The sequence below is a fragment of the Setaria viridis genome, chromosome 2 (genome assembly GCF_005286985.2).
Source record: "Setaria viridis chromosome 2, Setaria_viridis_v4.0, whole genome shotgun sequence".
NCBI lineage: Eukaryota > Viridiplantae > Streptophyta > Magnoliopsida > Poales > Poaceae > Setaria > Setaria viridis.
Window position 1 is genome coordinate 41,186,596 of NC_048264.2, and position 14,928 is coordinate 41,201,523.

A 14,928-nucleotide genomic window follows, 5' to 3' on the forward strand; every position below is an offset into this window, starting at 1 on the left:
TGGCAAACTTGAAGTTTGGCAAAGTCACTACATGTATCTAGTACTGGCAATCGAACTATCTGCTTTTGGTTTCCCGTTGCATTTCCTTGCTCGCGAATAAAGCAATCTTTGATAAAGTGTAGATTTTGGTTTCCCGTTGAATCCACACCGTTGCTGGCGCTGTCCGCACGGAGCCAAAAACGAAAGAACAGACAACCGCAAGTCTCTCATCTCATCTGGCACGTTCCCGGTCGCCGGACCCAACATTAACCACGAAAAAGAAAACAAGGCGAAAATCCTCCTGAGAAACCTGCGGCTCACACGAACCACACCCTTCCCGGACACCAGCAGCAGGCCAGGGCTCTTCTTCCCCTGCTCCACCTTGCCGAAACGGAACAGATTGGATTGCGCGCCAACGACGGCCACGCATATAGTCCGGCACGCCAAAGCCACCAAACGTCGATCGAGAACCGCAGAGTCAGACATCATGCTCGGGAGCTCGCCGTCGTCGCAGGTCAAGCCCCAGCAATGGACGGCATGCCGGAGCTGCGTGGCGGCGTCATCCCCTGCGCTTCCTCCGCCACCGGTGGTCGCCGTCGCACGGAGGACGGTTGCCTCCGCTCCTCTCCGCGCCATTACCGCTGAGTCCGCGGAAACGTCTCCGGTGCAACAGGTACCTCTACTAGCATGCACGCGCAACGTGTACAGTTCGGCTCGAGCTTGTTCGCTGACATTGGTTGCCGTTGCTCATGGCAGCCTCCGCCATTGTTCGACGACGATGAGACGACGATGCTCGCCAACTACGTCCCGGTCTACGTCATGCTCCCTGTAAGCACACGCATCAATGCTCGTGCCATTTTTCAAGCTTGATTGATCGCATGTATACATGCCCATGAACACGACGAACTATGCGTGGCAGCTGGAGGTGGTGACCACCGAGAACGAGCTGGAGGACGCGGCGGGGCTCCGGGCACAGCTGCGGCGGCTGCGGGCCGCCGGCGTCGACGGCGTCATGGTGGACGTGTGGTGGGGCATCGTGGAGGGCGCCGGCCCGGCGCGCTACGAGTGGCGCGCATACCGGGAGCTGTTCGGGATCGTGCAGGCCGAGGGGCTCAAGCTGCAGGCCATTATGTCGTTCCACGCGTGCGGCGGCAACGTCGGCGACGCCGTCAGCATCCCGATCCCGCGGTGGGTGCGGGAGGTCGGCGAGGAAGACCCCGACGTGTTCTACACGAGCCCGATCGGGGAGAGGAACCGGGAGTACCTCACCATCGGCGTCGACGACCAGCCCCTGTTCCATGGCAGGACGGCCATCCAAGTATGTGCGCGTGCAACTTCTCTGATCATGTCAGCTGCTTCCACGAACACCAATTTGCAGATGGCGAAACATTGCTGAATGAAAGGAAATTCAGGTTACTAATAATCAATCAATGCGTGCATTGTTTGATGGCACCAGCTGTACGCCGATTTCATGAAGAGCTTCAGGGTGAACATGGTGGACTTCCTGGACTCTGGCCTGATCGTCGACATCGAGGTCGGGCTCGGCCCTGCAGGGGAGCTCAGGTACCCGTCCTACCCGGAGATCCAGGGCTGGGTGTTCCCCGGCATCGGGCAGTTCCAGTGCTACGACAAGTACCTGGCGGCGGATTTCAAGGCGGCGGCGACGGCGGCCGGGCACCCCGAATGGGAGCTCCCCGTCAACGCCGGGGAGGTCAACGACACGCCGGAGGACACGGGGTTCTTCGCGGCGGAGGTAGGCACCTACCTTACCGAGCAGGGGAGGTTCTTCCTGACGTGGTACTCCAGCCGGCTGCTCGAGCACGGGGACAGGGTCCTGGACGAGGCCAACAGGGCCTTCCTGGGGTGCGAGGTCAAGCTCGCCGCCAAGGTGTCGGGGATCCACTGGTGGTACAGGCACCCGAGCCACGCCGCGGAGCTCGCCGCCGGCTACTACAACCTCCCCGGCCGCGACGGGTACGGCCCGATCGCGCGCGTCCTCGCACGGCACGACGGCGCGATACTGAACTTCACCTGCGCGGAGATGCGGGACTCGGAGCAGCCCAAGGCGGCCATGAGCGCGCCCGAGGAGCTCGTGCGGCAGGCGCTGAGCGCCGGGTGGAGGGAGGGGATCGAGGTGGCGTGCGAGAACGCGCTGACCCGGTACGACCGGAGCGGGTACAACCAGATGCTCCGCAACGCGCGGCCCAACGGCGTCCGGCGCCCCGGTGCCGGCGCCGGCGAGCCGCCGACGCGAAGGGTCGCGGCGGTGACGTACCTCCGGCTGTCGGACGAGCTCCTGGCGGGCAACAACTTCCGGGTCTTCAGGACCTTCGTCAGGAAGATGCACGCCGACCTGGTAAAGGCATTCGGGCCCATTTAGCTAAGAAAACTGGGCCGAGCCGTCGCTGACCCCGTCGTCTGTGGTGCAGGATTACTGTCCGGATCCGGCCCGGTACGGCAGGCCCATGAGGCCTCTGGAGCGGTCGTCGCCGGAGATACCCATGGAGCGGCTGCTGGAGGCCACGGCGCCGGCGCCGGCTCTCCCGTTCGACCCGGAGACCGACATGAGCGTCGGCGGCGGGCTCGCGGAGGCCATCGACTGGGTGCTCGGCAAGATCGAGTGGATATTCGGGTAGGATACTAGGATCAGATTAAACTCAGAGGCCGCCTCCTCCATCCCTCTTGTCAGCACTGTTGGGCACGGTCCGTTGAACTTGTCCCCAGCATGACATGGCCGGACAGCCGGTGACGCAGATTGTACACGCTTCCTGTTCGATCGATGCATCGGAAGACCAGAAATGTGATACTGACGAGAACTGTGTTTTGGAAACAAAATTCCATGGTCTCGAAAAAAGAAGTACAACTGGGAGAAAGGATGAGATGGTGATTTTCCATCGCAGATAATTCACGGAAACTATGTTTTGGAAAGATTATGCTTTCTTGCCCCCGTGAGGCCATGATGCTCAGCAGGTTATAACAAAATTCACGGAAAGCTCAACCTAGCAGGTGCAAACAAACCGGCGTCCCAACGGCGTCGATCGCTCCGGCGCCGGCGCGGTGACGTGCCTCCGGCTGTCGGACGAGCTCCTGGCGAGAGCGTCAGGAAAATGAACTCCGACCTGATCGCAAGTCATTCGACCTTGGGCTTATTACCATCCCGTTCAAGCCCATTTCAGCAAACAGACTGGTCTTTTTAACATGGGCGTCATCTTCTGAGTCAACCATGACTTTGATCAATCATCAAAGACATAAATTCCTCAAAAGAAAATCAAAGATATAGAAAATTTTCTATAGGGGTTCGCTGTCCAAATTTAGTATAGGCAGATAGGCTGTCTGAAATATTTTCTGAAGATTCGTTGGTTATCCGTAGTTGTCAGTTGTGTATCTCAAGAGTACTCTCCTCCAACAAGAGATACAAACGGAATTACAGGTCGAGGTGGCAATCTCTGATGCTGTGCTGAATGTATTGTTGCTTACTGAATTTTTTTGCCACATAGCCAAATCACTTCGAATCCAAAAGTAGGATTTCAATGGTTCAGCTGCTAACTTTAACAGGAACAAAAACTGATATTTCCCATGAAAACATTTCAACAATTCAACTGCTACTTGTTTACAAAAACAAAATCTCAAGTTGTCGCTGAGAATTACCATGACTTTGTCAACATGGCATCTGCGTTCATGCCTACCGTAGCAAAAGTAACCCATGCAGGATTACTGCTATCACTGATCCACCAATGGTCCATGAACAAGCATAAGAAAGTTCAGAGATAAAAGGATCAAACAAGAGCTGCCCGGATGACAATTGAAATTCAAAGATTGGCATCCAAATTGGATGACATTGGCATCATGGAATATTGGTATGATCACCCCGCCCCCGTGTCGCTCCCGGGGGGAGCGACACGGGCAGCGCCCCAGTCGCCGCCGTCAACCCCCCCCCCCCCCCCCGCCTCTCGTGCCCACCTCGCCGCCGTCGGAGGGGTCGTCGGAAGCCTGTCCGGCTCCCGAGGACGACGGCGGTGGGGCAGACCAGCCGGTATGGGCCTTCTGCGCCGGGGCAGGACGGCGCTAGGTGGCCTTGGCCGGGCGGTGCACCGGAGCGGCAGCGGCTCGAATCCGGCCCTGCTATGGACGGATCCGGCCTTCCCGCCACCGGATCCACCGCCCCCGACCCTTTAGGCAAGCGACAGGCAGCGTGGTGAGACTTCGAGGGGGACTGGGACAAGGTCGGCACGTGCCCGAAGAAGTGGCAGTACAGGGCCGACGAGAAGGGCCTGGGTACACGGAGTCAGAGATGCGGAAGACCGTGGTGGAGGCGGTGCGGTCCGCGGTCGATGCCGCCGGCGCTGGGTCCAAGCTGCGGTTTGCGGCGCTAGCGACCTGCGGCTGGACGGGCACCCCGGGCAACTGTCCGGGTGGAGGACAGCGACGGTCCGGGTGTAGGACGGCAGGCGTAGCGACGGCCCCAACGAGGGGCAAATAGACCGCGCACGGCGACGGCGGCCCGACGGGGAAGGGGACGCGAAGGGGGCGCCAGGAGGAGGAGACATGGAGGAGATGCGAAGGAAGCGCCGGAGGAGGAGACACGGAGGAGGTGCGGCGGCTGGCGAAGGCTCGTGGAGAATAGCAGCGTGGAGGGGCGCCAGTGCGGACGACGACGGCGCGGAGATGGCACCTATGTGGAGGAGGCGCTGCACGGGGCGGAGGTGGCTCCAGTGCGGAGGACAGCGGCGCGGAGGAGGCACTACACGCAGGCCGCGCGCGGGGCGGCGCAGGGCGCGGTGCGAGGAGGATGACTTCCAGCGAGTGAGCGGAGGTGGAGGTACGGCGGCATGGTGCGAGGAGGTGTGGCGGCTACGTCGCCCCGGATGGTCTGCCGTGAATGTGGTCGAGAGTGCCGAACCATGAGCGTGTAGGGGTTGGGATGCTCCTGGCAAAAGCTTTCGCTGGCATTTCTTGCTGATGGAGATGACGGCGATGTCCTAGGGCATTGTTCTCCCCATTGGGGGTGTCATTTCTGGGCAACAACCCTGCTGCACGGGATCCCCTAGGTGAAAATCATGTTCAAATTCTGGATGAGCGACGGCGGCGCCATTGGCGTCGTTCTCTCCTTGGAAGCGTCGTCTCTAGAGACCCATCTCGATCGATGGCATTCCTGGTCCATTAGTCATGGACAGCCGTAGCCAGTGGCGACAATTCCACCACATGGCAAGCTGAACAGGTGTTGCCGAGGCCATGTGGAGGCGATCGCATTTATGGTGGCGGCCAGGGGTTGTCGCATGGTTGTCAGTCTTGGCCGCTTGCAGCGGACCATGGTGGCTGGCGTTGCTTGGCAACAGTCAATGCAGCATGGGACTGCATCGGAGGACGGCGCTTGCGGCAACAGCATCGTGGGACAACTAGGCTTGCAGCGGACCGCGGCGGGTTGCTCAGCTTGGATGGGCTACCCGGTGCGGTACATCGTCGGAAGATGGTGCAAGCAACTTCTCTAGCTTGCTGATATGGCGGCGGAGGCTTTTGCGTGGGTGAAGGAACAAGGCGAAGTCGACCTGCGGTGCTGGCTTGTCTGATCGACGGAGATCTTGTGGAACGGGGCAACATTGCTCACCACTTTGACAGTGACAAAAGAAACGGATCCGTGATGTCGAGTACTAAGGTGGGCGTGGCGAGACCCCCACGCGTGGTGTTTCTTTGAGGCGACGAGAATGAGTGGAGTTCAACGGCGGATGTGGCGAGGCCCCTGCGCGTTGTGTTATCGTCGTGGCGACTGCGAGACAGCTTGCGAGAGGTCCGAATTCGGTGGTATCACTCTATCAGGTGGAGTGTGGTGTTGCAGCTGCACTACAGCAGAGGGTCCTGCATGGCGGTGGCTTTCTCGGTGCGGTGCAGTTCGCTTCTATCCTATTGAGGCCGGACCACGCCGAGAGGTTTCAGCGAATTATGAGCGTGGATGTTGGTGGGTGCCGCCATGGCGAGCGGAGTGGTGAGGCCTCATTGATGTCCCAATCTAACCGGTCAGGTGTGGCAGTTTTTAGTTGTGTGGCTATCCGCGTTGATGTCCCAATCCAACCGGACGAGTCTATTTTATTTTTCTTTCCTTTTTCTTTTCTTGTATCTTTCCGGTCTGAAACTCCTTTCTTTTTAATATAATCATCAGCTCTCCTAGCTGGTTCATTTAAAAAAATGGAGTCAAGTAGTTGATGGAGGAAGATTGGTGCAGTACCTCTTCTCTTTCTTGTGGAACAGACGTCGCCAGCCCACGCTATCGCCGTCCGTGGCACGAGCGTCACCTCGGAGAGCTCCATGGATGCGACCCTAACTGTATCTGGCTACTGGCGAGCTATAGACACCAGCACGCGCCATCGCCGGCGCTGCCGTGGGAGATATGCCCGCCGGAGGTGGGGCGCGCTGTGGGCCGGAGGAAGCGTCTGGGAGCGCGAAATCGAAGTTGGGGAGCGCGAGACGCGCGGTGGCAAGGCTAGCAGAGCTCGGGGGGTGGCATAACAGCATCGCCGGATGCCACTGCCACCGGCACCGAAGCTTTTGCAGAACAGCCCCTGATAGTTTCAAATAGCCCCCTGGTTTGGATCACGAATAATAATCGCAATCCGAATATTTACAAATGGATCCCTAAACTATACATATAACCCGTCATTAAAATCGCAATCCGATTATTTGCATATAGCCCCCGTTGTTTTCCAAAGAACCCTCTTCTTCTGGATCGCGATCCGAATATTTCAAAATGAGTCTTGATTTGGTATGCCTTCCTTACTTCCTGCCGTCATCCGCCACTGCCGCCGCCATGCTTCCGACCTGAATCGCGAAGCTCCTTCCCCATCTTCAGTCCTAGCGCAAGGTATCCAATCCGCTCCTCTTGACCACCCAGCACAGAACAGGAGGCGCGATTCTCGGCGTTCGAGCCAAGATGAGCGAGCAGCCGCAGCTTTTCCTCATACGGAGCCCGAGGTGGCCATGAGCGCACTCGAGGAGCTCGTGAGGCAGGCGCTGAGCACCGGGTCACTGCTAGAGAACTGAGCATTAGTCCCGGTTGGTAAGGGCCATATCTCTCTAATGCCCAACCAGGATTAAATTTTGAGACAAAAGGGGGGTCCTTTAGTCCTGGGTCATCCACTAGGGACTAAAGACCCCCTTTAGTTTCGGTTGGTGTTACTAATCGGGACTAAAAAATTTTGAAAAAAATTAAAAAAAGCCGCATGCGCCCCACGCTTGCCGGCTGCCCGTCCTCAACTCCGTCACCCGTGCCGCCACCCGCCTCCGCTCCGCCCCGTTTCACCCGCGCCCGCCGCCACACGCCTCCGCCCGCTCTGCGCCACCACCCGCCCTCGCCCCGCTGCCGCTCCTCACTGCCAGTGAGGGGCGAGCAGAGGGGGAAGGGGAGGGGGCGCATGCGCGAGAGGAGGAGAAGGAGGAGATAGGAGGCGCCGATGGAAGGAAAAGGGGAGAGAGGAGAGATATTAATGTGGAGAGGGAGGGGCGTGTGGGAGGGCCTTTTGTCCCGATTGGAGCCACCAACAGGGACTAAAGGCCCCTTTTGCCCCGGTTGTCTTTTGTCCCGGTTGGAATTTCCAATCGGGACAAAAGGGAGGGCGTCAGTGCCAGATCTTTATAACTGGGACTAAAGTCCCTCCCATCGATGTCATTTTGGTACCTCATTTTTGACCTGGGACTAAAGGTATTTTAATCCTGAGTTCAAAGTCAACCGGAATAAAAGAAGTTGGATGGAAGATTAGTTTTCTAGTTGTGAATGGAGGGAGGGAGGGGATCGAGAGGTGGCGTGCGAGATCGCGCTAAGCAGGTACGAGTGCACGACCGGTCCGGTACAACCAGATGCTCCGCAACACGCGGCCCAACGGCGTCGGATGCCCCGGCTGCCGGCGGCGACGTACCTCCGGCTGTCACCGACGGGGTGATCGGCAAGATCGAGTGGATATTCGGGTAGAAGCAGCGTTTGGTTTCGTTCCTTCAGCTGCGAGCTCGCAACACACAAGACATGGCCAGTGACGCACGCAGGTGCGCGAGTAGATTGTAGCCTAGTAGGACTGTAGGAGCATCTAATGGAGACGTGCACGCATTCCGGCCCGGTGCACCGGAGCAACAGAAAATAATGCGACTGTCACGACGCTGATGAGAAACTGTACGTGCTGCGTCAGGGAGACGTGACTGAACAACTAGCGAGTGTGTTCACTGGACTGTGTGTGGTACGCTTGCATTGCAGTTTTTCCCATTGATTACTCGACCAAGACAAGCTGTCGGGACGGCACGAATTGAACGGCACCACGGCATGATTGGGGAACGGCTATTGCGAACGTGCCGAAATCAAACGTTTCGTATTCGTCATAATTTATGCCCCGTGTTCAAGGACGTGGACTGTGCAACCCGCAGGGGCTGGCCGTTTGAGACGCCCAAACCGAATGGTTTCTCCCAACAAGTTCTCGCGTTTCAATGGTCATTTCACACTTTCACCTCAAATTCGGTTCCGCTTTGTGTTGGAACACTGAACACGTACGCGCGAGAATCCATCGTGTGTAAAGATGGGGATGGTGCGGTTCGATCCAAGATACTGCATATGGATCGATGGGGCGAGTGCGGTTCGCTCCATGGAGCAACCATCCCCATCTTTAATCGTGTGCCTCTGTGTTAACATGCCAAGGAGCCGAGTCCGATTCGTACAGGCCACTGGAGCCGGATAGGCACGGGACCTGATGGGGGGGTTACGGTCCCTGTCCCCCGGATCGTTACTATCATGGCATCAAGACGCAATCCGAACGCCCGGGGATACCGATCGAGGGAGTTACGTGTTTGCGCTTGATCGTGGCGGGGAAAGCACTGACCTTCCAGACTACCGGCGACCTCGCTTTCGGCCGTTAATGGCGCGGGGCCTCGCTGACGTGACGAGGCGACCCGACGAGCATCCATGATCCACCAGCGGGAAATGATATCGTTTCGGAGGTCGGTAGGGTTTCACTCTCACCTCTTCAGGTGACGGGAAAACCACCGACCGGCCGGCCGGCCGGGATCTCGACAGGCCGCCACTCTGGCTGGGCTGGTCGAGAAGACGGCAGGCTCAACCGGAAGCCCAAAAGGCCCAAAAGATATCAAAGCCTTACTATTTTCTTCATCAAAATATAAAAACATTTGTAGTATTTCCTGAGAAAAATAGTACCATTAATTTGCCGTTGGAAAACATATGTGTGTGCTCATACTTGTTATATGATATACTATAAGCATACCGCTGTGTTAAACATGTTGCGCCTTTCTTACATAGATTAGCATGCACTTGCCGCACAAATATTGTGCAACAGATGGAAATCTTTTGAGCTGAAACACGGATAAACGTATGAAGGACTGAATCATTTGAGGCTCGGTTTGAACCTGGAACAGGTTGCGGCAGTGAACGAGCATCCAGGCCGCAACAAATTTCTGTTACGCGCCCTCACACGGCAGGTACCTACAACGGAATCCGTTCCATGGCCAGCCGCAAGAAAGGAATATCATCGTCGGGCTGCCAGCTGTGAGCCAAAGCAATAGATCGGGCCATGAAACACAAAGAGTGCACGCATGGTTGTTTATTTTGCGGATACCAATTTCAGACTGAACACGGCAAACCAGTAGACATATAGCTGAATAAATTCATAAAGGACATGGGAAACTAACAGGCATGAATCCTTACCAAAAATAAATAAAATAAAAAGCATGAAATGAAATATACCATGTAGGTACGTACCTAGGCATCCGCCCCAAATCCTCCGGACCACTCACGGCGGTGGGTTCAAATACTTTTACCACCCCAAATACCATGCAGGTACGTGGCATGTTCATATGCTCTACATGTGCTATATCATGCAGGTACGTACCTACGTATAGGTACGTGGCATGTTCATATGCTATCCAGTACTAGCATATGAACATGCCACATACCTACATGGTATAGCAGGTATCCACGTGATCCTTGATTTGAATCATGCAGATATTTTTGTAACCCCACTTTTCTAGTGCCATTTTCACTCTTCTGGAAACATACTTTTACCATGGAACGTGCGAGGCCTGCAACTGTCTGCTGTAACATTAACATCAGACAGCATGCACATCTGACAACAGCATCTGCTGTGCTCGGCCTTCAGTAACCGGAAAATATAAATTCTAACCGGCCTTCAGAAGTTCAGTGCAATTATTGGCAGGCTCTTCAGGCCGGCGAATCACGATGGTAATCCGATTATAGCACCATTAATGAGAGGTTCCCAGCTCGGGGTGGTAGCCAAAATCATCAGTTCACAGTTCACACAGTAACAGCGCACCTGCACCCTCTTCCTGGGGGACAGCAGCTTGTACCGGCTGAACCGAAAGTGCGCCGCTCCCTCCTCCAGTCCTCTCCCTAGCTCCCCTGTATAAATAGCCCCCCAGGCTCCCTGCAACATTCATCAGCCCGAGCTCAGTGACCACCAAGCAGAGAGCAAGCCAGTGGGTGTTCCGACTAGAGCATAGCCAGCCAGCCACAATGGCGGGGAACCTCCTAGCTAACTATGTCCAGGTCTACGTCATGCTCCCGGTAAGCTCAAAGCATCGTGCAATTATTAGCATGCCACTACCAGTAACGAACAAACGAAGAGAATGAAACGGGCCTGCCATTCCCAGAAAGGAAACATGAAGCTGGATGATTTCTCAACTAACCTTTCTTGTTTCTTCCGCTCTTCGTTTGAGGAACGTATAGCTGGATATCATCACCGTCGACAACACGTTCGAGAAGGCCGACGAGACGAGGGCGCAGCTGAAGAAGCTGACGGAGGCGGGCGTCGACGGGGTCATGATCGACGTCTGGTGGGGGCTGGTGGAACGGAAGGCGCCCGGGGTCTACGACTGGAGCGCCTACAAGCAGGTGTTCAAACTGGTGCAGGAGGCCGGGCTGAAGCTGCAGGCCATCATGTCGTGCCACCAGTGCGGCGGCAACGTCGGTGACGTCGTCAACATCCCGATCCCGCAGTGGGTGCGGGACATCGGCGAGGCCAACCCCGACATCTTCTACACCAACCGGAGGGGGACGAGGAACATTGAGTATCTCACTCTTGGAGTGGACGATCAGCCTATCTTCCAGGGGAGAACTGCAATTCAGGTTAGCTGAGTTGAACTCTCTTCAGTCTAGCACATGCGGCAGAACCATTTATCCTTGGCAAAATCAAGTTTTCTTGTGATCCTGATGTGCTATCTTGGGGCATCTCTGTCTGTGACAGTTGTATGCTGATTACATGAAGAGCTTCAGGGAGAACATGGCAGAGTTCCTGGATGCTGGTGTCATCGTGGACATTGAGGTTGGACTTGGCCCTGCTGGAGAGATGAGGTACCCCTCCTATCCACAGAGCCAGGGATGGGTGTTCCCAGGAATCGGAGAGTTCATAGTGAGTACTCTTTCCAGAAATAAATATTCTTCCACCTTTACTTTAATAAAATGAAGGAGATATGTCCCTGTGATGCGCCTTTCCCAGGCAGAGATGTCTAGTACTCTAATCTTGGCCCCAAGGGTTGATCTCCGCTGGAAACTGTTCAAAATAAGCAAATGTTGCAGCGATTGCAATCAAAAGAAATGGTTGTATAAAATAACAATTTCAACTTACTAGGCCAGAACGGCCTTGAAAACGTACTGTTCTTTTGAGAAAAGTGTCAGAAGCAAACCCAAGACCGCAGTTAAGGACAAAACCAGAGAAATCAAATGCTTGCTAAACTGACAATTCAAGGAATGGAATAAAACAACTACTACCAAATTTTATCGATATGCCATTACAAGCAGACATAGGACTGCACTTTAATAGCAACAATATAACTGTCACTAATAAAGCAAAAAAACAAATAAAATATGCAGTGCTATGATAAGTACCTGGAAGCAGACTTCAAAGCAGCAGCAGCAGAGGCTGGGCATCCTGAGTGGGAATTGCCAGATGATGCTGGGGAGTACAATGACACTCCCGAGAACACCCAGTTCTTTGCAGAAAATGGAACATACCAGACCGAGAAGGGAAAGTTCTTCCTCACATGGTACTCCAACAAACTGATCAAGCACGGTGACAATATCTTGGATGAAGCAAACAAGGTCTTCCTGGGATGCACAGTGCAGCTGGCAATCAAAGTAAGTACAATGGAGAACAAACCAGCCTAGAATTTTCCATTGATTTCAATGTGTTTGCTTAATAATAACATACGCATAAGTTTCAGCCTTTCAGGTGAACACAAAGTAAGAGATATCTACACATATATGGGTGAATCTGAAACACAAAATATGACATGCTCCAATATATCTTTTGCAGATCTCTGGCATACACTGGTGGTATAGAGTTCCCAATCACGCAGCTGAGCTCACTGCCGGATACTACAACTTAGATGACAGAGATGGCTACAGAACCATAGCACACATGCTCACAAGGCACTATGCTTGCATGAACTTCACTTGTGCAGAGATGAGGGACAATGAGCAGAGCTCAGAGGCAAAGAGCGCACCTGAGGAACTGGTTCAGCAGGTACCAAGACCATTAATTGTTGCTTCATAATTTGATGAATTTTTCTCCTATTAATAAATACAAAGGCGCTTGTCAGTCCTCACAAAAAATATTATGGTGCAAACCATAAAAACTGGCAGGTGCTGAGTGCTGGGTGGAGAGAGGGCCGAAATGTTGCGTGTGAAAATGCACTTGGTCGGTATGATGCAACAGCTTACAACACCATCCTCAGGAATGCAAGGCCGCAAGGCATCAACAAGAATGGCCCTCCTGAGCACAAGCTGTATGGGTTCACCTACCTCCGAGTATCAGATGAGCTGCTGCAGGGACAAAACTACACCACTTTCAAAACTTTTGTCAGGAGAATGCATGCTAACCTGGTGAGTAACACCCTTGAAAATCAAGACATCCATAATTGGACACATTTATGTTTGCAGCAACACACTGACAAATATACAAAAATGGTTTCAGGATTATAACCCACAGGTTGATCCAGTTCCACCTTTGAAAAGATCAAAACCAGAGATACCAATTGAAGAAATCCTAGAAGTAGCACAGCCAAGATTGGAGCCATTTCCCTTCAACAAGAACACGGACCTACCCGTTTAAACATCCTATGGTACAATATACAGGAAGGAGTACGGGGAACTTTTAAAATCAATAAAAGTATGAAATAAGCCTATTGTCGAACAATTGGCTATAAACTAAATAAACTGCTATGCTCAGCAGACTACAATCATGTATTGCGCCAAAATTGTGCTGTCAAACCTGAGGTTGGATGCTTTTCTAATAAGCTGTAATACCCTTGGCCCTCCCGTTTCTTCATGTATTTGAGATAATGAATAAAAACGTTGCAGTGTGGCTTATTTGTTGTGCCATTTGGAGAGTATGAATGGTTCAGACGTGTTTCAAACACATGGCCAATATCGTCACTATAAAAATAAATCATTAGACAACATCGTGGAAAACACCATTGATTCACGAAAAGGAATCAATACAAACCTACCATTAGTGCATAGAACGCTCATCAGTACCTCCATCTATCTAACGCAATCTGGAAGCTGTTTGTTGGAGTTATCATATTTTGTAACCATCATGTTTAGCAAATCACAGAAATACTCCCACATGGGGGAAAAATACGCGCCGGATTCCTACTGCTAGTTTTACTGAAATTCTCACATATCTATCCGTGCCAGATTTCTTACTGCTAGTTTGCTACTGACAAGGTAGGGCGGTCCTTGATTATCAATTTTTAGCCACGCATATATGCTCGATTGAACGATGATGACATACGTGGTGCTCAGGAGCCACGATTCAGATCATGAACTGCGTCGTCTCAACAAAGGTGTGGTCTGAACTCTGAACCTGGGAGCAGCGCGGCCGACTAACCTGCCTGATGCCGTGGGCTCGGGGTCGGGAGGAGGACCCGGCGCGCTGCCGGGACCGACGATTTGACGAGCAGCACGCATGCCCCTTCTCTCTGCGAGCTGCGTGCCCAGAGCTCGCCGTCGAGCCCAGGCGAGCCAAGCAGCGGAGGCGGCGGCGGCGCCACCGCAACCCACCACCGTGAGTGGTCTGGAGGATTTGGGATGGGTTGGACCGTTGGTGTCGTCAGCGGGCGGCTCTCGCCACGCGCCACTCCCCCCTGCCTGGCCCGGGGTATATTCCCATCCAACGACGACGACGACGACGGTTCGGAACACCAAAGCCCAAAAGCTGAAAAGCCCAAAGGGATCAGCAGCGAATGGCCCAAGCGGCAATGCAAATTTCGTTGTTTGTCTACGCACGCAGTTGTAGTTCGTTTTTCGAAATAGCCCCTCCGTATTTTAAAAAACGGGAAGAAGGCTTGGTTTTGCGGTTGATCCTATGCTTTGGCCTGGCAGGATTATGCCATTTGAGCCTGTTCGCTTTGACGTGAATTATCATTGTTTTGAGAGGGTGGTAAAAAATTAAACTACATTTTCCTACAATTCCAACTGCTACGCAACCGAGCATGCGCTAAGCATCCACTATATCATGATGGCTAGCAATCCAGCTGAGCGATATGGTTAATGTTAGTTCCATTTTAGGCTTTGTGTAAAATGACCGTTTGAAAGGTATAAGGATTTCAAAGAGAATGGATAGCGCCTTCTACTTCTATGAGGTTTGCAAGGCCAAACATGTCCTAAAAAGATATGGTCTTATTCTCCAACTGAAAGTCTCAAAAAAAAAAACTACGACCTCGAAAGTGCCGATTGAGAAAGGATTGTTTTGACTTTTGAGCCATTCAATTGGGTACTTTTTTGGAAGGTGTACAAGTGGTTTTAGTGCCAGAAAATTTTCGGTACAATTGGTTTTATTGACGAGGCATTCCTTTGTGCTCAATGGATCTTGACTGCTAGTCTGCTACTACAGACTACAGAGTACAGATCAACCCAGGGCGGAGAGTGGTCACGAACACTTCCGGACA

The 14,928-nt window shown here is 53.5% G+C and overlaps 2 protein-coding genes and 1 long non-coding RNA gene across 3 annotated transcripts; 2 read left to right on the forward strand and 1 right to left on the reverse strand.

Annotated features, from left to right (window-relative positions):
* The first annotated feature begins 290 nt into the window (after positions 1-290).
* On the forward strand, positions 291-2,907 carry LOC117842592 (beta-amylase). Its single transcript, XM_034723075.2, has 5 exons — positions 291-652; positions 736-807; positions 899-1,297; positions 1,436-2,335; positions 2,409-2,907. The coding sequence occupies exons 1-5, from the start codon at positions 467-469 to the stop codon at positions 2,613-2,615; spliced, it is 1,764 nt and encodes a 587-aa protein (XP_034578966.1). The 5' UTR covers positions 291-466; the 3' UTR covers positions 2,616-2,907.
* Positions 2,908-10,398: 7,491 nt separating this feature from the next.
* LOC117841976 (beta-amylase) lies at positions 10,399-13,345 on the forward strand. Its single transcript, XM_034722307.2, has 7 exons — positions 10,399-10,543; positions 10,706-11,104; positions 11,223-11,387; positions 11,849-12,112; positions 12,291-12,500; positions 12,620-12,859; positions 12,951-13,345. The coding sequence occupies exons 1-7, from the start codon at positions 10,493-10,495 to the stop codon at positions 13,086-13,088; spliced, it is 1,467 nt and encodes a 488-aa protein (XP_034578198.2). The 5' UTR covers positions 10,399-10,492; the 3' UTR covers positions 13,089-13,345.
* On the reverse strand, positions 12,118-14,447 carry LOC117841978 (uncharacterized). Its single transcript, XR_004637435.2, has 2 exons — positions 13,869-14,447; positions 12,118-12,799 (listed from the first exon to the last, which is right to left on the reverse strand). It is a non-coding gene; the product is annotated as an uncharacterized lncRNA (long non-coding RNA).
* Between the last annotated feature and the right edge of the window lie 481 nt (positions 14,448-14,928).

Coding starts and splice junctions, on each gene's coding strand:
- LOC117842592 (XM_034723075.2), top strand. CDS start 467: ATGCTCGGGAGCTCGCCGTCGTCGCAGGTCAAGCCCCAGCAATGGACG. Junction 653..735: donor AAACGTCTCCGGTGCAACAG/GTACCTCTACTA, acceptor TGCTCATGGCAG/CCTCCGCCATTGTTCGACGA. Junction 2,336..2,408: donor GGAAGATGCACGCCGACCTG/GTAAAGGCATTC, acceptor TCTGTGGTGCAG/GATTACTGTCCGGATCCGGC.
- LOC117841976 (XM_034722307.2), top strand. CDS start 10,493: ATGGCGGGGAACCTCCTAGCTAACTATGTCCAGGTCTACGTCATGCTC. Junction 11,105..11,222: donor AGGGGAGAACTGCAATTCAG/GTTAGCTGAGTT, acceptor TGTCTGTGACAG/TTGTATGCTGATTACATGAA. Junction 11,388..11,848: donor CAGGAATCGGAGAGTTCATA/GTGAGTACTCTT, acceptor TAAAATATGCAG/TGCTATGATAAGTACCTGGA.